Below are 23,262 nucleotides of genomic sequence, written 5' to 3'. Positions count from 1 at the left end.
GCTCTGCGCACTGCCCTTGCCGCGCCTCCAGGTACCGCCCCCGAAGCTCTCATTGGCCTCAGTTCCCCATTCCCAGCCAATGGGAGCTGCAGAAAGCTGTGCCTGGAGGCAAGGGCAACACATGGAGCCCTCTGTTCTCCCCCCCACCCCCACCCCAGGGCTGCAGGGACATGGTGCCAGCCACTTCTGAGAGCGACATGGGGCCTGCGGCGCCTCGGGGGCCAATCCTGCGGGCCGGATCCAAAGCCCTGAGGGGCTGGATCCAGCCTGTAGTTTGCCCACCCCGATCTACAACTTAGATGGCCTGATTTTCCACTACTATGCACTTTATGTGACCATTTGCATCTAGGAAATGCCGGCACACTTATTTGGCAGCATTTTGCACCCACTCTGTGTTCAACTTTGCTCAGGGGTGCAGAGGACTACACAGGTTGCAGGGCAGTGGAGAGTCAAGCTCTGAGAGTGAGAAAGAGACAGGGGATGTACAATGATAATTATGAAACACCCCAACAAGCACCTAAATCCCCTCCTGGATTTCCATCTGATCAGTGGGCTGCACAATGAACATTTGCACAAAATTCCATCTGGAGTGTAGCTCTGAAAATGCCAAGAACTGCATCAAGTACTGGTTTATACCTTGGATGAGACACGGACACGTCAAATGAGAGCTTATTTGATTGTAGAAAAAATTTCCCATTTGGTCTTGTTTCTTTTAAATGTTCCTTTTAATTATAGAGACTGACGACAACCGAGCCAAGTTCAACCATGACTGGCAATTGCAAAGCCATATTTTTGCCAAGCTCATGCAATTAGCAGGCCTAACACTCAGCATGAGACCATCTTCTATTTCTTCTTTCAAGGAGCTTTGCTGTGTCAACCCCAGGGAATAGAAAGGCAGTTCCATGCCAAGGACAAAGGTGAGGGGAACACAACTGGTGTGTTTGTGTGGAGAGGGAGTTGGTGGAAGAGGAGATGGAGGTTTCCTCTTAAACAGAAGATCATGGGGGAAGGAACTGGTGATGTGAGAAAGTCAAGGCTGTAATTAAGGGGAGGGAAGACATTCTGATTCCTGAGGGATCTCAAATTAATCAGCACAAAGTAGCTTTTATACCACACCACCTGGCAGTGGAGCAAGAGTAGTGAACATCACACTAGAATTGAAACTGTACTTTGTGAGGTGGGGCACATCAGTGAAGGTGGTTGCAACTCTACCTGTATGGTCTGAACCAACCAGCGGAAATTTAATTTATGATTTACCAGAACCTATTTACAACAGTTCTTTCCTCAGCAACGGAACTATCACACCAATCCTTTGCCCCCCCCTCCCACAAACCAAACTTCACAAGAGCTGCTCTGAATAACTTCACAATAGGAGATGAGTGCACGAAGCAGGGCTGAGTTCCAAAGAAGTATTTTCTTTGCTGCAGTGCTTCTAAATAAAGGGGTCTCCTGCAGTGAAACTATACACTAGCACCATTTGTTTTTAAATACACACAAACATGCAGATGTGGAACACACTTTGTAAGTCTCAACATTTAGTTATGAGACCTTCTGTTAACATAGTTTCCAGTTTTGTGTAATGCATAGCAAACAATTCTTTTTCCCTGGACCGTTGTACCACTCATTTCAGTTATACTATAGTTTGCAGTCTGGAAGTCAAAATTGTCAGTTGCAATCGCTCTGTTTCTCATTAGGAGCCTGTTCTTCCTGTGATGCACACACACAGAACTCATTAAAAATGATGGGAGCTGCACAATTCAAAGGGGGAAAAAAACCCAGATCTCAAGCTCACTAGTGATGCTAGTAGGATATATCATCTTCGCACTGCCAGACTGGAGAATTCTGGAACACTGAGAAGCATGATTAGTTACTTCAGCAAGTCGATGTAACCTTCAAAGTCTTAGCCCAAACCCTGACCACTGCTCACATGATAATTCACAAGCCAATTGAAACCATTCTGACTTCTTTCCAGGTAGAATTTAAAGACTCCTCTAATGTCCCAAGCATGCTGGAAGGGCTTTGTCATTTGAGAAAACGACAAAAAAATAAGTAAATATTAAATCTTCTGATTAAAGAGTGACTGAGATCATCATCTTATGGAGAATGAGATGCCAGCTCACTGACCTGAGTAGCCTGACTTACGGCAACAAGGAACAGAACACCAAACAAAGGCAGCCATGGGAACATGGAGCACAAGTGGAGGCTGGCCGCAAGCTATTAGTGGGCATTGTGTGCAGACACTGCCTGATTTCTCCAGGTGTGTAAATAAACTACTATCCATATGCTGCTACTCATTTGTAGATCAATGGCCTTAGTGACTCCTCCCTGACCATTCACCCTCTCATGCTTCAATAAATTTCCTGACTCAGAAGACCAGAGAGCTTTCCTTTCGACTGAGGCAGAACTCTCATCCCTTATCTTGCCTCTCAGCTCAGCTCAGGACTCATTTATCTCCGTTGTCTAACCTTGGCCCTCAACTGTCTTCTCTTCTGAAATTTCCCAAGCATGCCTTCTCCAGGGCTGGTGTTATGCCACCTCTGTTGAAATCTTCCATCTGTCTTCATATTATCACCTTGCTGCAAATCCCTTTTATCCACATAAAATTCATTAAACTCAAACTTTAAGTCCAACATAGGAGTATGTTACTGCCCATCTCTCACATTTACATTCCCCGTCCACAAAGAACTCAGCTGCTTCATTTTAGATTCATGTTCAAAATTGATGTCTTGTTCTTAAAACCCTCCAATGTAGCTTTTGATACGACCTACCTTGTAGGCCTTCTTTATTCATTCCCTTCTATGCTACATCTGCTTGTTCAGCATTAGCATGCCAGTCAGTCACACAGTTGAGTCACTGTAAGGTATAAGCCGCCTTCTCTATTTCCAGGCATCTAGAAGATACTACTTTCCACCTCAAGTCTCCATCTTATTCCAGTTTTTTATTCCCTTCACTCTTGCTCCTTAGTTTTTCCTCCCATGCTGTTTTCGGTCCTTTTAAAAAAGTGTGTAACTATTTACCTCGAGGTCTTTGTATAGGAAAAGGTACTCAGAATAATGTGGTACTGTAACAGGACACTTCATTAGATCTTTGAATTTAGATTAGTTTATACAACAAACAGTTAATGCAAAGGTGCCCAAACTTTGCAACAAGGCAGGCTGCATAGGCAGTTTGCCAGGTGCCTGAGAACTGTACATAATTTGCATATAAATCTATATATTATATCAACTACTACAGTTAAGGCTAAAAAAAGATTTCCATTCTAACACTGAATTTTCACATGCTCTTAACTTTCCAAAACATTCTCCTTTTGTGCTGAAATTTTTCATGTTTGATCTTTATCTGAAGGTGAATTGTTCTGAAAAGTTTCAGCTAAATCTGTTCAGCCTTTTAAGTTTTCTGAGTATAAGCCCCACCTACTGGGTCTGTTGTATGAACAAGTACTGAGCACACATTGTGTTCCTGTAAGGATAACAGATGAACTCAAACTTCAGACTTACTTGTTAAAGCACACTGACATCCCAAATACATGCTTAGCTAAGTCTGAAGAAAAAATGGTTTAAGAGTAACCGGGTTTGAAAATGTAGGGCTGATTAAATAGAAGCTTCTGCTAAGCTGCTGGCTGTGAACACTCGTGCTCACAGGTAGCTATTTCGTTCCAGGATTTTAAAAGATCAGCTGCTGAAGCAGGATAATGTCAGGTTGATTAACTGAAATGATTTGGACCACAGGATGGCGGAGCTTTTAAGAGCAGCCAGTTTGCTTAGGTCTGGAATAAGTTGCTTACTTACAGCACCTTTGTAGCTCCGAAAGCACATGAGCTCCAGTAACACTGCATCAGACAAGGAGCCATTGTAGGTTGTTATCTGGACAACCCAGTGAGTTCAATGAGCAGGTGTTCACTGTGTAGTGAGTCAGGATAGGGTGTAAAACGTGCCAGATGATTAGCTCTGCTCTGAAGTTGTGTATTTGTTCAATGTATACACCATCAAAAACTTCCCCACGGCACATGGCACTGTTACAAGACTAGTTGCATTTGTCCCTTTTGTGGTCCTGTTTGAATGCACCCCCTCAGATGTCAGGACTTGTGCTTGTATCTATCCTGGGGTGGAATGCCGCAGTTCTCCCGCTCTTAGACTGAGCCCTGAGCTACAGCATTGAGAAAATGGATTTTAAAACAGTCTATACACATCTATCTTAACAAAAGGCTGATGGTAAACTAAGCATGTCTAACTTCTTCAGACACCGTCAGAGGAGCATTTTGTATCTCAGCCTAGTTCTTTCAAACAACTCCTGCCTTTGCTGAGAAAGAGAGCATGCCTTTTTTAAACTCCCATGGCTTTTTTTAGTCTTCTGCATTCCGGGCCTTTAGCCATTCTAGACAAAATTAGTTTTGCAGTTTGGCTGGGGAGAAGATAAATATTTTCAAAGCTAACAGTTTGGGTATTATCCCTTAACAAGTGTGAAGTGTTTGCTATGGGGTGGTTTATCTTGAGCCATTTCTTCCTTTCCTGCTTGTCTTTCTAGACAGCCCTATATTAAACTAAAACAATACAGTCATAATGCAAACATCCCAATAACCAGGTCAACATGCAGCATTTTTGAATTATTACCAACCAGCTCCAAATCCATCAACATGTATGACGAACTCCACAGAACTGAAATCCTCTATGGTTCTTTTTCTGCACAGTTTAAATCCAGCCAAACTGCAGGGAGTGCATCAGACCTCTGTGTAACAATTTGGATTAATCAGGGTTCAGATAATTGAGGTTTAACTATGATGCATTACAAGATATTTGTATATTCTGCTGGTGAAGCCTATGACATTTTTGTGCTATGCAAGCTAAATGTGGTACGAGAAAGTCCAGAGAAGGTAAATGCAAAGAAACTATTACCAATGCAACATTATGATTGTAAACTCAAGCACTCAAATCAGGAAACTCAAAAGGCTAAAATTTCTCTTGCAAAGTTAACTCAGCCATGTTGCTCACATGAGGTATTTTTTTATTCCTAGTTTCCAAGTTAAATACATGTATTATTGTTTGGTACAAATGAATGTAGTAGGACATGCAACATGAGTTAATTAACACTGAGTGTTAAGAAAACCTTGAGGGAACACCATGGAAAATTCCAGTCTAATCTGGCCAACAAATAAGGAAATGCCAAACAAAAGTGTTAAAATTTGCTTTTATTTTTCTTTAGACGAGAATTCTAGGCAAACCGGTGTGCCTTGGTTTCACAAAATATTTTTCCAATACACAAACAATGGTTTTAAAAGTGTTGTCAGAAGTATAAACTGAGAGTCAGGCCATCTCCTTTTGTTGAAGATTATATCAAATACCAGATTTTTCTCTTTAGTTATTGTACTCTTGAAGAGCCTGCGCCATGAAGAGTTTGCCCAGGTTCTGTGCAGTAAACTCCTTGATATTCTGGCAATAGTTATTAATTTGACCTGTCAACGGGAAAAAACAAAAAACTCTGATTATAATTTAAAATTCTAACAGCATTTGTTATTAAAACATACCATTTCTATAAGGTAGAACAGCATCCTGCACAATTTGACTGCTCCTATGCTTAGAGATTTGAAGGAGTCTTTAAATACGCAAATAGAGTTCGGAAGAACAGGAAATAAATAAGCAGAATGGATAAGTCAGTATGCATTAAAATGAATTATCACTCCTGTACGCAGAATCCAATTTTAATTCCAAAAAAGTTGCATCACATGCAACTTCTGAAAAGGCAGCTGAACGATATAAAGGATAAACAATTCATGGTGCTGTGTGGGATGCTTAACCACATCAATTAACTGTTTGAATTTAGAAGCCCTAAAAACACCGCAAGGCTAAATTTCAGTTTAATTCTTACTCATTTGCTGTCCCAGTTAAAAAAGGATCATCATATGTGTTCCACTATTAGTTTGAAAACTCTCCCATCTGACGTTTAGTTGGCCATGTTTTCACCAAATATTTCACTTTATTAGCAATTTCAAAAATCCTTAGGCTATGAAGACTTGTCAGTGCTATACAGATCAAACATCTCCATAAAACCATTTTTATACAAGTGCTTCTATAAGTTATTTATCCTGTTTGTCAGGAATAGCAAACCAAAGCCAGTTTAATCAAAATTAAGACTGTTTAGCAGACCAATAAACTTTCAATTTAATGCTCTATTTAAAAGTTTTTAAATGACTCAGACACAAAACAGTTACGTTTTATTCTTTATCTCCAAACTTAACTCCATATGAACTGAAGAAGTGGATGCTTTCAGTTCTTCCCCAACTATGCTAAAGAGAACAAATGGAGAAAGTGTTTTGGCTGAAGGCTATTTTTGCTTTGGACTATAATTGTTTTCACTTTCCCTTCTTGTAGAAGACTGAGCCATAACCCACCATCATAAAAGCAAGCACACTCACTTTCTCTATTACACTGCGTAAAACGTTAGCGTGTATTTTTCAAGTAGCATTGTGCTGCTAAGATTCATTATCCAAGACAAATTGTACCAAGACGCTCAGAATTCTGAGACCTCAGAAGGATTAATAAACCAGGACACTTATTGTTTTAAAGCTATACTATAAAAGTGACTCACCGAAGCTTGTTTTTTCCCTCATTTGAATTGTTTCAAGCAACAAGGCTAAGGGCCAATTCTTTTAATTTTGTATTTGTGTGATTGGTTAGTTGCTCATTCCTTCCACTGCACCAGACTACACAGGGCTTTATTTTAATTCTCTCTCTCACTCTCTGTATATGGTGTGTGTAAAAATCTTCCAAATTACTTCAAACGGCATGAGAATTCAAAATATTAGGGAGCTAATATATCTGAGTGCCTTTCAAGTGAATGTTATCCAATTAGTGGCAACAGTCAACTGGCTCAACAAGCAGAAGAAACTCAAATATAATCCTGATCCTAATATTAAGCAATTCTCTTTCTCGTCATGTCTCCCATCCTAGGATTCTTTGGGGGCGGGGGGGGGCGCTTGGGTTCTATGTTTCTGCTCCTGGCTGCATCTCTGGTATCTGTCTTGTACGTCCTACCAAGCACAGGAAATGGGAGACGAGCTGGAGTCAGGTGTGGCAATCAGTGGCTGCACAAGAGGAGAGGCTGAACATGTAGGAGAAGCCCATGCTCTGTTTCCACTCACCACTTCTTTCACTGGGAGAGAAAATGAAACTGTTCTTCACCTAGAGCTCCACTGGCCAGATTTAATTCTCCCAGCTGTGAGAGAACTAGATCTGAAGAGGAGATGAAAGTGCACGATCCCCACATCCACAAAAATTTAAAGCTCTCCCCTACAAACTAGCTTTAGATCTCTATTTCAGTTTAATACTGTGGTTACCTTTAAACTTAGGCTACACAATTTTTCATCAGCATTTGTTATATTCCTTAGGTATTTCCCTAGAGAGACTAAGCAAAGGGAAACAGAGCAAACATGGAGATATCACATGACATCATATGTAAAGTAAAGCAGGATATTAAAGGTTTCCGAGTAGCAGTCGTGTTAGTCTGTATCCGCAAAAACGAACAGGAGGACTTGTGGCACCTTAGAGACTAACCAATTTATTAGAGGAGAAAAAAACTTTTGTAGTGATAATCAAGATGGCCCATTTAGACAGTTGACAAGAAGGTGTGAGGATACTTAACTTAAGGAAATAGATTCAATATATGTAATGACCCAGCCACCACCCAATCTCTATTCAAACCCAAGTTAATGGTATCTAGTTTGCGTATTAATTCAAACTCAGCAGTTTCTCACTGGAGTCTGTTTTTGAAGCTTTTCTGTTGCAAAATTGCCACCCTTAGATCTTTTACTGAGTGGCCAGAGAGGTTGAAGTGTTCTCCTACCGGTTTTTGAATGTTATGATTCCTCATGTCAGATTTGTGTCCATTTATTCTTTTGCGTAGAGACCGTCCGGTTTGGCCAATGTACAAGGCAGAGGGGCATTGCTGGCACATGATGGCACATATCACATTGGTAGATGTGCAGGTGAACGAGCCTCTGATATTGTGGCTGATGTGATTAGGCCCTATGATGGTGTCCCCTGAATAGATATGTGGACAGAGTTGGCACTGGGCTTTGTTGCAAGGATAGGTTCCTGGGTTAGTGTTTGTGTTGTGTGGTTGCTAGTAAATATTTGCTTCCGGTTGCGGGGCTGTCTATGAGCGAGGACTGGTCTGTCTCCCAAGATCTGAGAGAGGATATTTTTCAGGATATTAAAGGGTAACAACTGTATTTTCCTGTGGCTATGAAGTGAGAAAGATCTCCAGAACCATTACCTGCAATAAGCAGTGAATCCATTCTGGCAGGGGGCTGTGGAGGTTTGAACAGTTTGCTCATGTCCTCTTCAGGAAGCGGAGGCTCTCCTCGACTCTGCCGCTGTAAGTTTTCTTGCTGACGTCTCTGCTGGTACTGGAAACAATGCAACAAACAAAGATTGTGGTAGGATTCTTAACACAAGTATAGCTGACTAAAGGGAAGCTTCTCCAGTGCAGCCAACAAAGGAATTAAAGGGGTTACTTCACCCATATGTGGATTTTATTTAATAAAACCTGCCCAATCCCCCAAAAGTACAAACCAAAATTAATTACACTCAGAATGCCTATATATCAATAGGGGTTTTATTAAAAAATATGTTTAACTTTACTTTTGAGTTGGGACTTTTGTAAGCAGAAAGATGTACTGTAACATTCTGTATTGGAAGGAGGTTAAAATCCATTTTTACTGAAGCTAAGTCAGCAGTATATTTGATAGAAAGATCAGCAGGGTGCAAAAGACTCAATTTTCTCAAACAGTCAAATGAGTGGCTAGAATTTAAGTGTACAAGAAGCCAATTACCTTTAGTAATTTTGAAGCAGATAAAAATAAATACATACACATTTAGAAATTCCTAAGTCCTAAATCAACACAACGTTGTTGCTGTATGGCAGGAGGAAAAGACCCCTTAATAACGTTCTCTTCAGTTGAAGAGTGAAAACCGCAAATCAACGATACAGAGTTGGTTAAAACAAGTTATTGTCCATCAGTACATCTCAAGCTTTATTAGTTCTTTTATGCATTACAAGTGCTTGGGTATGTTGCCACTTAGAAGTCATTACTGTATGGGCCACTAGAAGGAAGAATTAAAGTAATTTGTCTGGTTTATTAAAGAAGGTGTTTACAGTTTGTTCTCATAGTTCTTCCCTTTTCAATTCTATTTTTACAATATTTTTAAATTAAGTGAAGCAGGACCACTTTTCAGCCATTAGCTGAATATTTATGTTTTTACAAAATGTTACATTTATGTTTAAAGAGATATAAATATTTTAAAAGCCATTTAACGTATTTTGTGTGGTACCATACATATAAAAATGAATGCTGGGATTAGCTAGATATATGCAGATAGTAAAGGCATAAACTTTAATCTGTATCTTGCTCACTTAAACTCATAGCAAATGTATTTAAATATGAAGGCCAAAAGTCACACATGATATCCTAATCATCAGTTTGATACATCAGCGCAGAGGTAGCTGAATGCATTTCAGTATGCTATCAGGTACGAAATGTTGTCAATCAACAATTTTTCAGCAGCAATGACAAATGTGGTCTTCAGGCCACATTAATAAAGAAAAGGTTAAACATTCATATATCTGCATGTGAGGGAGTTACATTACATTGCACCATCCACTTCTCAGCAGCTGGGTTCTTGTTTCTTATCAAAATTGCTTTCTCTTAATCATAATTGCTCCGTTTTATAAATGAAGTACAGACTGCTAACTACACTGCAATGATCCACTACTAAAGCAATTAAAGTTAGTACAGAAATGAGGTGCAACACCCTGGAACCTACTTCACTTGGATTTTCCAAATAAATGCCTCTTTGCATTATTCACATAACCTTGGCAATACAAAGTGAAAACAGAGTTTGTCATCTGATGTTACCATCTCTCTATTCTAAGTAGGCAGATGTTTGTGGCAAAGTGTTTCAAATAATGCACAGAAAGTTAGCTTTCTGAACAAACCTCTATATGTAGCAGCTGACATGCAGTGAGCTTCTAATGTGTAGTTTGAATGGTATTAAATGTAGCCTTATACGATGCTTCACCCTCATTTTGTGGGGAAAAAAGCTTTGATTCAGCTTCTCTCAGCTACCAACCTGGTGTTTCTGCTGCTGCTGCTTGCTTGTGTTCCTCAGGTAAGTGTTGTATTTAACTATATCCTGGCTCATTTCATCCACTCTGTCCATCAGCAATTGCAGGCTCTTCCCCAAGTGATTACTGAAATACAAGCATAATTTCTTACTGGTAAAACCATAAAAATATTTTGAAATTCAAATGCATTACAAAAGTCACTTGACCACTGTTCTTGCCCAATAGTACAGCTAGTTAGGTTCCTTCTATAACTTCATAGTAACATGGTATGCATTTATTGAAAACCATTTATTGTTTAAGGACAATTCTACTAGAATGTCTGCCACTTACCACCCAATGTATTTCAATGTTTTTCTTTAAAAAAAGAAAACTGGAGAGAGGAAGTTACTGCTAGTGAAAGTCAAGGCCCAGTATAACCACATATCTATCTAGGTATTTATTTGCCTTCCATCATCATAATATCTAAGCATCCATGGTCATAGCTTTCTGGACATCTATACTTAGCAGCTAACAGGGAGCTTCAGGGGGAGTAGTGGTTTCAGTCAGGTAGAGTGTGCAACCAGAAAGGTGTGGGAAGACTCCCTCACTTGGCTCCGTAAAGCCACTTCCTAACCTCAATCACCTGCAAGCCAGGCCAAATGTATCCAAAAACAGCGTGACGGATTTGTGATGTGCACCCCTAAACAGTTCCAATACAAGGGCTATGTTCCAAATGTTTAGTTTAAAGTCACTGTTAGCCCTATGCAATCTTCTTGGGTCTCTTGATGGATCAGTTAAATATTCTTCAAGGCTTCATAAAATTAACTAGGCTACCAAGCCACACTTGGAAGTTTTGAAGACATCACTTGCCCTTTAGTCATTGACAGACGGAGTTGCTTCCAGTCAGGCCAACTCAACATTCCATCCTGCAGGCCATAGGGAAGCAGCAAGTCTGGGTGGGTCCAATTTACGTTGTATGATCGGCAAGCTTGTCCAGACAAATGCAGTCTGTTTAACAATTTTTATTACCACTTTTTTTTTTTTTTAGCAATTTATGTTCAGTATTTTACAGGACAAGATGGTTTTCACCCAAGAGCTCAGAAGGAACTCAAATATGAAATTGCAGAACTGTAATTTGAAACCTATTGCTGAAACAAAACTCTGTACCAGATAACTGGAAGGCAGCTAATGTAACAATAGTTTTTAAAAAGGGCTCCAGAGGTGATCCTGGCAATTACAGGACAGTATGCCTAACTTCATTGCTGGGCAAACTGGTAGAAACTATGGTAAAGAACAGAATGATCAGGCGCATAGATGAATATAACATATTGGGGGGGGGAAGAGTCAACACGGCTTCTGTAAAGGGAAATCATGCCTCACCCATGTATTAGAATTCTTTGAAGGTGTCAACAAGCATGTGGATAAGCATGACCCAGTTGACAGAGTACTTGGATTTCCAGAAAGCCTAGACACAGGTCTCTCACCAACTCTTAAGGAAACTAAGTAGTCATGGGATAATAGGGAAGATTCTCTCATGGATCAGTAACTAGCTAAAAAGACAGAAAAACCAAAGCATAAGTGGTCAGTTTTTCACAATGGAGAGAGGTAAACAGCAGGATCCCCCAAGGATATGTACTTGGACCTGTGCTGTTCAACATACTCAAATGATCTGGATAATTTCAAGATAGTTAAGTCCAAAGCAGACTACAAAGATTTACAGGCAGATCTCACAAAACTGGGTCACTGGGCAACAAAGTGATAGATGAAATTCAACCTTGACAGGTCAAAGTAATGCACATTGGAAAAAATAAGCTCAATTACACATATATTATGTGTAGTTCTCAATTAGGTGTTACTATTCAAGAAAGACTGAGGAGTCATTGTGGACAGTTCTCTGAAAAGTTCAACTCAATGTACAGCAGTGGTCAACAAGGCTAATAGAATGTTAGGAACTATTAGGAAAGGGATAAAAAATGTAGAAAATATAATACCACTATGTAAATACATGGTGCATCCACACCATGTATTTAATATCGTGTCCATTTCTGTTCACCCCATCTCAAAAAGCAGAATTGGAAAAGTTCAGAAAAGGGCAATGAAGGTGATCAAGGGTATGGAATGGCTTCCATATGAGGAGATACTAAAAATATTAGGGCTGTTCAGATGAGGAAAGGGGCGATGTGACAGATTAAGGGGGGATGTGACAGAGGTCTTTAAAATCATGAATGTTGTGGAAAAAGTGAATACAGAAGTGATATTTAACTTTTCCCACAATACAAAAAACAGAGGTCACCGGATTAAATTAATAGGCAGCACGTTTAATACCAACAAGAGGAAGCACTTTTTCACACAACACAAAATTAACTTATAGAACTCATTGCCATGGGATGTTGTGATGGCCAAACGTATAGCTGGATTCAAAGAACTAGATAAGTTCATGGAGGATAGGTCCATCAATGGCTACTAGCCAAGATGGTCAGGGATGCAACCCCATGCTCTGGGTGTCCCTGAACTTCTGACTGCCAGAAGCCAGGAGGGGAAGACTGGGGTAGATCTCTCCAAAACTGCTATGTTCTGTGTACTCCCCGTGAAGCTCTGGTACTGGCCATTGTTGGAGACAAGATACTAGCTAGATGGACCAGTATAGTCATTCTTATGTTCTTGAGCAAATTAATTTTTTTCACAAAACTTTTAGTATGGTATTTATGGTAACAGAATTCATACCAAATAGGAGTGTGGGGGAAGCGATATAGTTGCTCTGTATTTTACCTCTTTGACTGATTGGGAGCAGGGCTTGCTGGCTTCAGAGTGAGCAGTGCTCAGCCATACTTGGCTTCAGGCCAGTTAGTCACACAGACTCAATTCTTCTTTTCTCTACTGAAATACATTACCAGCAGTTTTTAGTTAGCCACCCTGTTTTGTGTACTTCTACATCAGAATCATATAACCACTACTCCTCTAGACTGTCCATATGATTATTTCCCTCGATCTTTTACAATGCATTCTCTCTATACCCTTCACCTGTCTAAAGGTTCTTTATGTGCTGTATTCCAACTGGAAACAACCAGCAGATATGATAGTGGCATAAATCTAAGGGAACAGTATATAGTTTACCCCCGCACCCCTCCCCACATACAAACGTAGCCTTTAAAAGTGAAAATTGCTCCTGCAAAAGCCAGGAAATACAGAGTTACAGCTTAAAGCAGCTTGTGCACCAAGCACAGCACGGTATATGCTGAGAAAGTAGCTAAGGGAGCTCATCATTGTCTCTAAGTATTGGGCCTGCTATTTGACAATTCACTCTAAGCAGAGTCTCCTGTTCATTCAGCTGAGAACCTTATCTATTAGTTTCACCCCACTATTTATTTTCTACTCAAGTTTTAAAATCTCTTGGGGGGGGGGTGGCAGGAGGAGGGGGAAGAGGGGATAAAAGCTTCAACTACACAGCAGCAAGAAAGGTGTCCCTATAATTATTTTTGAACTTCCTGCTTTGTTTTTTGTTTTGTTTTGGGGCTTGTTTTTTGAGCATTTTAACTGTATGATATTAGAACTGTGGAATACTGCCATGACCATGGGTGTGTGTATTTTTCCGCTTTTTACAGAGTTTATATTACCCAGAGCATTTTCATTGGATATTATCAGAAGCAAGTGCCTATGTGTACACGCACACTAATGGCCTTGTAGGGCATGTGGGTATCACAAATACATAATTATTTTACAGATAGTGTCCACATGAAATATAGCTAGTTACAGAGAATGATTTTATGTGAATCTCTCTGGGGCCAGTTCAGTTTAGCAGAATACTGAAACAGGGAGTTATTGTTAGAAGTTGTAGTAATATGGTGTTTGCTTTCACTGCCGGGGAAACTAAAAGCTGAAAACCGATAACTTAAACAGATGTGAACGGAGACATGAAGTGATAAGTATGCTCCAACTACAGGACCAACTTTTCCAGTTCTCTCACACATCTTATGCCAATTCTTGCTCCTACCTCCTTTAAAAAAATAAAGGGCCAACAGGAATTATTTCGGAGAGTGTAAATGGACATAGACCTGCTTCATAGATGTGTGTGTATGAAACAAATGAAATAAAAGCTTGTTGTACAAAGCCTGACAGGAATCCATATTTAATAAAATACAAACATAACACTTGGTAAAACAAAATTAGTGAAATTGTTTTAGTCACCCTCTACAACAAAAGAACGTATGGCCCCTTGTCACTCAGATGGTATGGTGCAGTAAATCCATACAGGTAAAGGGGAGTTTATTAAACACCTAAAACTTATTTGTCAGGTCCAAATGCCAGGCAAAGGAGACATATCATCTAAGGAAAGACATCTGTGGAAGAGGTTCACTTTTGCATAAAAATTTAGGCTTCTGCACAGTTTCAATCTCTGCAGAGAAAATTTAGTAATAAAGACACTTATTTAGAAGATGCTATTCCCTTCCATAGGAGCTATAACAATACATTGCATTCAGCTCTACATAAAAGATGATATCTCACTGAATGGACTGCCCAATTCATTTTTTCCCCTTCAAATAAAGATCAGGGACAGAGTAGCAAGAGTGTGTATAAGAAAAATTGTGTGGCAGTTGCACTGTTTGGGAAGGGCCAACCAGTCTCTCTGCAGCCACTCTTCCTCCTTCTCCCAGTAAGAAACTATGTCCCCTTCTGCCACAACGTTCCCCTCTTCCTGTGGTGGGATAGCTCTGTGTGACCAAGATGGTGATAGAAAACCCTGTTACTTTGATTTAGGGGTTTGAGGTGCTGAGAGAGCACTTTTACACGCCGATGTGGGAACAGCCTTTAAAAAGGGCATAGGACTAGGAGTCAGGTGACTTGAGTTGTATATTCTCAGTTCTGTGCCTCTCAACAATAAACTTACGCACTCTCTGCCTTAGTTTCCCCACCTGTAAAATGGGGATTATCATAATTACCTTGATCTATACAGCACACTGAGATCTATTAATGAGAAATACTACATGGAAAGGCTAATATTGTTTTTGAGAACCAAGTAACTCATGTCATTTATACAAAAATATTGAGGCTGATACTTGAAAAATATGTCTGCCAAGTAGACGTTACTACAGTAAGTATTCAGTGCATTATGAAAAAATTAGTTTAAGACAAACTGAAAAAAAATGATCCATTGTGAGTTTAGACCTCAAAATGGCTTTTTGAATTTATACTTGGTCATCAAGAGACTGTACAAGAGATGGTAAGAAGAAAGGGAAAACTGCTTGTAATTATTTCTCTCAAGATGTGAAATACCACTGACAGGATTTTAACCCCGAGTCTCAGCCCTCTATCACAAGCCTGGAAGAACTCCCCATGCTTGTGTCTCTCACCAACAGAAGTTGGTCCAATAAAAGATATTACCTCACCCACCTTGTCTCTCCACACTCTTTAAGGCATTCTGGCTCTTAGGATATCAGGAGATTGACAGGGTGCGAGCCAAATCCCCCAACTTGCTGTTGTGTGCCATCCTGAGCTTAACTGCTGCTCCTATAATGTTCTAGCCGGTTCATATTTCATGCCAGGCAAAGCTTTCAAGAAATAATCCAGTCAATATGTGCCTCAAAAGTAAAGGAGGTATCAAGATGTGAAGTCAAAACCACCTCAAAAAGATATACCTCCGAACTCAGAGACGGTGGGTGGATGAGCAAGAGATAATCCTGATGAAATAAGGTCTCCAAAGAAGCAGAATGACAAGTAAGCACGTTTCCCTGATCTGAAGATGCCAGCTACCAAGATCATCAATCCAGAAGAGTAAGCAAGCTTGAGGGATCCCTCAAAAAGTGAGTAAAGCTGTAACAGGCAGCAACTTTAAGGTTAATACCATAATGGCAGCAATGTGAACAGGGATGGCTTTTAGATATACATATAAAATGAGAAGAAGATATATATATATTTTTTATAAAGGATGTCAATGTGTTTTGCATTTGTCAGGAACAGGAGTTACAGCGAGCCGGTAAGTAATCCTAACAGGAACATAGTGAGACACAATCATGCCAAATGCCTGCCTGCCATTGTCATGTGTTTTCTGCCTCAAACTAAAGTCATTACAGATCACAAAAATATTCGGCAGGTAACAGCAAAAGCCTCTAAAAGCCTCTAGGGCGACTCGGCAACTGAGGCCTTCAGGGGCACGAGGGACTGGTGGCTTGGCCCGGGACTGGAGCCTGCCCGGCTTGGCCAGGGCAGGAGAGGAGGGAGGATTTCAGGGGCCAGTGGCTCAGCCTGGCGCTGGCCCGACTCAGCCAGGGAGGCCTTCAGGGGTGGGGGGGCCAGCTCAGCACTGGGGCCAGGCTGGCGGCTCAGCCCAGTGTTGGTGCTTGAGTGGCCAGCAGTTCGGCCGGATTCTTGGCTCAGCCTGGACCAGCAACCCGGTGTTCGGAGAGGCCGGTGGCTTGGCCCTACGCATGTGAAGGGGGGTGGCGTTTCAGCCCAGTGCTGGGGCCAGGCCATCAGCTTGGCCCAGTGTGACTCCGGTGGGGAGGCCGGGGCTCCTCTGGTCAGGGTGCGGGGGTGGAGGGAAGGCCTTAGGGGTTCCTCCTGTTAAAGGGGGCGGGTCGGGGCTCCGGCATGTGGGGCCTCGGGCAGAAGGGGTGGGGCTGGCAGGCTAGCCTCCCCAAAACAGGGGTTCACCTGCTGCCCATTATTGAGGTGGGACATGATAAACAAACAGTCTTCAACTATGTAAAAGGTGGTTATAAAGAGGAGAGTGATAAATTGTTCTCCTGAACCATTGAGGACAGGACAAGAAGTAATGGGAAGTAATTGCAGCAAGGGAAATTTAGGTTGGACATTAGGAAAAACTTCCTAACTGTCAGGGTAGTTATGGACTGGAACAAATTACATAGGGAGGTTCTGGACTCTCCATCATTGAGGGTTTTTAAGAACAGGTTGGACAAACATCTGCCAGGAAAGGTCTAAATAATACTTAGGACTATCTCAGGGCAGGGGATTGGACTAGATGACCTACTGAGGTCCCTTCCAGTCCTATATTTCTGTGATTCTATAAGGAAGATCTGATCCACCACTTACCCAATAGACACTATTTGTGAATATCAGTCACAGACTGATTGTGTGTCCAACTGTGTTTTTACCCTACTAAGTACACGGAAACCAGAAGCATATTGTGGGACACACCCCCAACCCCTACAGCTGCAAGGCATCCTGACATTGGAGGTAGTGCCTAGCACATCCCTGTGTGTTTATACCAAATATGGTGGCCTGATTGTCTGTTACAATTTGGGTCACCTTTGGAAATATGCCTCTTATGATCCTTAATGTTTTCAGAACCACACTCCTCCAGAACACAAATATGCGAGGGAAGGTTTTACGAGGAAAGACCAAGTTCCTTGAGTGTGAAATCTCTTGGCAGAGGCTCTTGATCCCAAGCTAGACCCTGCCATCACTACAGTTTGGATGGAAGGTGCTTGGAAGGCCATGACTACTGCCAAGCATTTCACAAAGAGACACAGTCAATGCCAAACCAAAAAACAACACATGAAATTGGAAGTGCTATTTGCCCATGATGAACACAAGATATTTCTTATAGGCATTGGAAATATCCCTATGTGCATGTTAATGTCCAAAAGTACCAGAGCACATAGTCAGTAGCCTTCCTTAGAAACATGTCTCCCATAGTAAATCTTTCCTTTATCCAACATACAAGAAGTCAGATTAGATGGTCACAGTGGGCCCTTCTGGCCTTATATATGAATCTATCAGTAATACTGATATAGGTCACTGATATCTAGAATGGGTCAGAGCTCTCTTGTCTTTCTGAATACCAAGTAGTTCTCTTCATGGTGTTAGAGGCTTGAAAAGTCTCTTTGCCAAGAGGAGCTAGATTTCCTGGAGTATCTTTTCCTGATAAGAAACCCAACACCATTCTTTGCTGGGATGGGATTTGTATGTGTACAGTCTGAGGGTTTTCTGAAACCTGTGCTTGTAGTCCCTCTAAACAAGACTCAGGACTCATGTCAGAGATGACCAAGGGCTACTTGGGGCCAAGAGAAGGTTCTGACAGCCTGAATACAAAGTCAATGCTGGTTTATGAAGTCATGATTTTTCCTTTTGGCTCTTGTGGAAGGGGCATTATGGGCAGGCACCTGGTGAAGATAATTCATGGATACCTTGATTTTCTGAATGCAATGAGGCCTCTGCCAGCACCCCAAAGTAATTCTCTCTGGTGTAAAGGCAAATCCTCAAGCTTTTCCTGCCCAGAACAGAAACCACAACATCGCCATTACACAAGACCGGCTAAGTATGACCCTCAAGGAGTATATATTTCTTTTATACAGATTGAGGCACAGGCAGCTGTGTAAAGCATCTATTGTAACCTCCACCAACTGGTTGAAAATAGGTTGCAAAGGAATGGCAACCTTATTGGATGAGGTTACTTGGCTCAGGTATCTATCATGCCACCTGTAGATTCCTGGACATGTTTCAACACAAAACCTGCTGCTTGGACAGTTTCTGGAGAAATGTTAGATCCTCCCATGAGAAATCATAATCTCGTTCCGCTGCAGTGAACGTATCTTATCTGAAAAGTAGTTTTGCAGCTCCTCCAAATCCAAACAACTCTTCATCCCCTTTACCTTCAGCTTGACCCTCCCACAAATTATCTAGGCAATGGCATCTACCCTGGGCTGAAAGTATCTCTCAAAAAATCCCTCCCTTCCAAATGCGCTGAGAGTGCCAATTACTCCCACCAGAGAGTGAGAGGATGGCCTATGTCAGGGCAACCTTGAATGAAATTGGAAAAATGAGTGCCATGACAGGCAGAGGCACAGCTCCTACAGGCCTTTGCTGATCATGGTCAAGAGGGAACTCACTGGAAGGTTCCAGAGGCACTGCTTCAGCTCAGATGGCAACTAAACAACTAATACTGGGTCTGGCTCGCACACTGCCCTTATATGCCAAAAGAAACCTTTAAGAACTTGGAGCCAATTTGGTACTGGGAAGCCTAGACCAAGGAGTGAGAATTCTGGCATCTCATTGTGATGGAATGCAATTCTGTCACGCTGGTCTCTTCAGAAAAAGAAGGATTACATATTGAAACCATCACACAATAGTTGATACATCTTCTACACCACAAAATAATTCATCTTCTTCATCAGCCCAGTAATTGAAACCTGTGATAAAATTATAATCAACATTTCTTATACTATTGTCCAGGGGTATTTTGCCAAAAAATAATATTTACGACAGCTAAATGCTAGAAATCGTTCTCATTTCTAATCTACAACAAAAATTACTAAAATAAAAAAAATTATTTTTAGACTGTATTGTATACTCTGTTAAAAAGACATAGAGACTTTATTATAAGAACTTACACATTCATTTTTAAATTTTAAACCAAATAAAATCAGAATTTTAAGACTTTTTAAACAATTATACTGGAATCAGAAGGCAATTATAATGGAAGATGAAAACGAAAACCTAAGAGAGATCAAGAGAGAAGTGAAGTTGTATAAGGTCACAGACTTTATTCAACATTTATAGTGACTAATGAAATTAATCAAAAAAACACAAGAAGGTATTAAGAGAAATGGAAAATGAATGACTAACACTCACTATGAAGATGACAAAGCTGTTGGATGATTCAGAAGAAGGTCTGAGAAAGTTAGTGGAGATTATATATGAATACAGCAAAGAAGATGGTCTAGAATAGAATGTGGATGAGACAAAAACTACGGTGGTTTGCAAGGATCACAGGAAAACAGGCAAGGTTTCAGTAAATGACACAGTTGTATAGTGAGAGAGACATTATTGCTACTTAGGAAGCATCATTACAGAAAATAGAAGACTGGACATTGAAATAAGCACCTGAATAGCAGAACAAAAGATATTCTGGAAGATTAAACATCTGATGAGAACGGACATAAATCTGAAAACTAAATTCCAACTCTGAAAAACCGACTTACAGGTGTGAAACACAGACATTCAAACAAATAGATAATAAAGAAATGGCAATTCTTTGAATTATGGGGTTATAAAAGAATTCAGAAAAAATATGAACAGATTGTGTAACCAACAAAAAAAGTGTTGGAGAGTACGGGAACTCAGTAAACACTCATTAGAGACCTTCTGAAAGAAAGATTCAATTTGCAGGGCACATTAGAGGTTCAGCAGGCAATGCATATTTACAGACACTGGAATGGAAAGTTGATGGCAGAAGACGACGAAGCAGAAAAAGATCATGGATGGACAATATGGTAACCTGGGTGGATGAAAAGGACTATTCATTCACAAAGAGATTAGCAGAGGATCATATGGAATGGGCTGCCATGGTTGCAAACTTTCAGTAATAGAGATGCCATGTAAGAGGAGACAACCCGACACTGGGCTCTCAAACTCTCAGCAAACCTAATGTTACTTTTTAGCAAAATGGGTACCATCAACACACCAGGCTTAGTAAAGTCAATCATCATTGAAATCTCTTTTCAAGTACTATATTCTTGTTTAGGAGGGTTGATGATTTTTAACTGCGTATTATTGGCTCAGGAGAACAGATGTGATTTATTTTTTAATAAAATCATTCATATATTGTATTTGACAAAAACAATCGAACTAAAGATATTGTTCTATTTTGAGATCTGTTTGGCAATTTTTGTAGGTGCTGAGCATTAGCTGGATCTACAAAATGATTTCTTTAAAGTGAAGAAACACTTACTAACTATCAAGATTACTGGGTACACGTTGAGTATGTAAATTATGTATTCTCTGAATTTAAACACTCTGTTTTTACCATGTAGTTTTTGCTTCCCTCAAAGCAGGACAGGAGGGATGACATCTTGGCTCCATTAAAGTCAATGGCAAAACTCCCACTGATTGCAACAAGACTGGGATTTCACCATGGTGTTAAAGTGTAGCTTGGGAACATGAATAAAGATACGACCATTATTTTAACAAGTACTTACCTTCCAGCCAGACTGAGCAATTCGTGTTTATCTGCTACTGCCGATTTCTTTTCCAGCTCCCAAAGCATAACATTGATCAGGTACGAATTCTTAATTATAATGGGCACCTCTTCAAACATGTGCTCAAATGAAACATTTGCTTTTTTCAATCTGTGAAGCAAGTTTAAATAGTTTTTATAAAACCTGCAATTTTGCTCCTTGGGGTCTCTATTCTTGTTCTAGCAACAGCCAGTTGGTGATTCCGTAGAGCCCTAGATTTCCAGACCTCCACTGCCAAGCAACACTCAAGCCTCTTTGGTACGAGGCATTTGCATGGAAAAACTTTACATTTATAAAACCTTGTAAAAACTACCCAAGTGAAAAAGCCCTCAAAAGTAAAGCAGATACTTTAATCGCTAATGTGTTATTTACAAGAATAAACCTCCAGCAAAAGACTACAATGGCAAGGTTAACTCTGCCCCACCAGAATATTTTACTGTTTTCCTTACCATCAGTTTTTCTTAATTGGAAGTGACTAGTCACCACACAGCTCTGGAATAAGTTCTAAGTTCACAACCACTATGTTACAATGAAACACACTAATGTTTCTATGGAAAGCTGCAGTCTCGAGTAAGTGAACATATAACTTTAAACGATTTACACAATTAAAAAGAGGATGATGAAATATATTTAAATTCTAGTCAGAACAACAGAATAGAATTTTCTTATTTTTATAACAACATTTTACCTTACATTTATTACCTCTTACTTCTAATTTTTAAACAGACAAAATAGACACGGATACCTTTCATCAGATCAACAAATAAAGGTACAATACACAAGTTTGGGGGCACATGTATTATGTGTACTGAGGCTGGAAACGAAAACATTCACTTCCATTTTTTAGATTAAGCAGCAAACTAGTGGAAATGTTATCTTTAGACACTGAGCAATGAAATGGTTCAGGTTTTCTGAATGAAAGCTTTGCGTGGGTTTATTTTTTGATGCTGAGCACTGAGATGATTAGGGGGAAAGATGTCATGCTAGCAGCTGCTTCCATTATAAGTGGTTACTCAATGGCAGGGTAAAACAAGCAACATTGTTGTAACCAATCAATCAAACAACACAATTCACAAAACATTTTCTCGCCACAAAAATAGTAAAACTTGTTATTTGATTAGCCAGTCTCAAGAACAGCTGTATTTTTAGAGGTCTCTATTTTTGGCCAAGAGATCGTTTATTATTATTGACAATGTGATAGTGCTAATAGGCCTCATTGTGCTAGGCACCCTAGACTGACAGGTCTGCTTTGGAAGCACAGCAAATATTCTGAAATAAAAGTAATTTTATTCCAGAAGACAGTGCCCAAGGAATAGCTATAGCAAATAGTTATTCCAGAATCCCTATGCTGGTCAATTTCCCCCATGTAGACAAGGCCTTAAGAGATTGATCTGTTCCCTTTTTCGATCTCTTTGTGTATTTCTGCCCTTTTGCCATCACCTCAATGTATCTCTGCCTCTGTTCCCAGTTGCAGCTGTCTTCACAACACTTAACAACCCCACAGCTGGAGTGATAGAATGCAGCACATCCTTTCAAAACATATGTTAATGTTGCTCCCCCAAGCCAACAGTAGGAGTGCTTGGAGCAACATCATCATGTCTTAGTCATTACATTTGAGTACACATGCATCACTGGCATTACATACCTGGTTTCCACAGAAATGGACATATCACAAGAATTTTTTGTTAAAAATCTCCTTTTACCCTCCTCCTCCTCCCATCTCTTCCCCCCCCCCCAAAAAAAAAAAAAAAAAGAAGAATCAATGTATGAAGAGAGTGTCTTTTAAAATACTTACGCTTCTGGAGAGAAATCTTTCTCTTTGCAAACTTCCATCAGTTTGGGAGTCAGTCTGTAAGCCTTTAGCGACAGAGACCCTTGGGCAGTCTTAATGGGATCTAAGACAAAGTATGGAGGAAGGACACAATCACAAAGATGATTTAAAAATAGTCTTCCTCTACTTGAATATTTCTTTGGATGGTTTACATTTTAGGAAAAATATTATATTGCATATTTATATTTAAAAACCTAAAAAAAAAATCAGCACAACAGGGACTGTGGTCCCCTGACTAGAAGTGTAGTAATGAGATATAAAATAGAACTGAACTACATGTAATGCATCTATTTACTCATCTAATACAAATGAGGAATTTAAAGTTATTTGTACTTAAAAGTATTTAAGAAAAGTGAAAAG

At 40.1% G+C, this 23,262-nt stretch overlaps 1 protein-coding gene across 2 annotated transcripts in view; it reads right to left on the bottom strand.

Annotated features, from left to right (window-relative positions):
- Nucleotides 1-5,170: 5,170 nt before the first annotated feature.
- The window catches only part of EIF3H (eukaryotic translation initiation factor 3 subunit H), a 127,225-nt gene continuing 109,133 nt past the window's right edge, over nucleotides 5,171-23,262 (bottom strand). Inside the window, exons 4-8 of one of the 2 annotated variants that reach the window (XM_074942974.1) lie at nucleotides 22,867-22,966; nucleotides 21,033-21,182; nucleotides 10,125-10,245; nucleotides 8,269-8,401; nucleotides 5,171-5,449 (exon numbers count right to left, since the gene is read on the bottom strand). In XM_074942974.1, coding sequence (XP_074799075.1) covers nucleotides 5,352-5,449; nucleotides 8,269-8,401; nucleotides 10,125-10,245; nucleotides 21,033-21,182; nucleotides 22,867-22,966 — 602 coding nt within the window. In that variant the 3' untranslated portion in view covers nucleotides 5,171-5,351. The remainder of the gene's footprint in view (nucleotides 5,450-8,268; nucleotides 8,402-10,124; nucleotides 10,246-21,032; nucleotides 21,183-22,866; nucleotides 22,967-23,262) is intronic. The other variant, XM_074942975.1, reaches the window with a different exon arrangement.

Source organism: Natator depressus, chromosome 2 (genome assembly GCF_965152275.1).
Source record: "Natator depressus isolate rNatDep1 chromosome 2, rNatDep2.hap1, whole genome shotgun sequence".
Taxonomy (NCBI): Eukaryota; Metazoa; Chordata; order Testudines; family Cheloniidae; genus Natator; species Natator depressus.
This window is presented reverse-complemented; position numbering and strand designations above follow the sequence as displayed.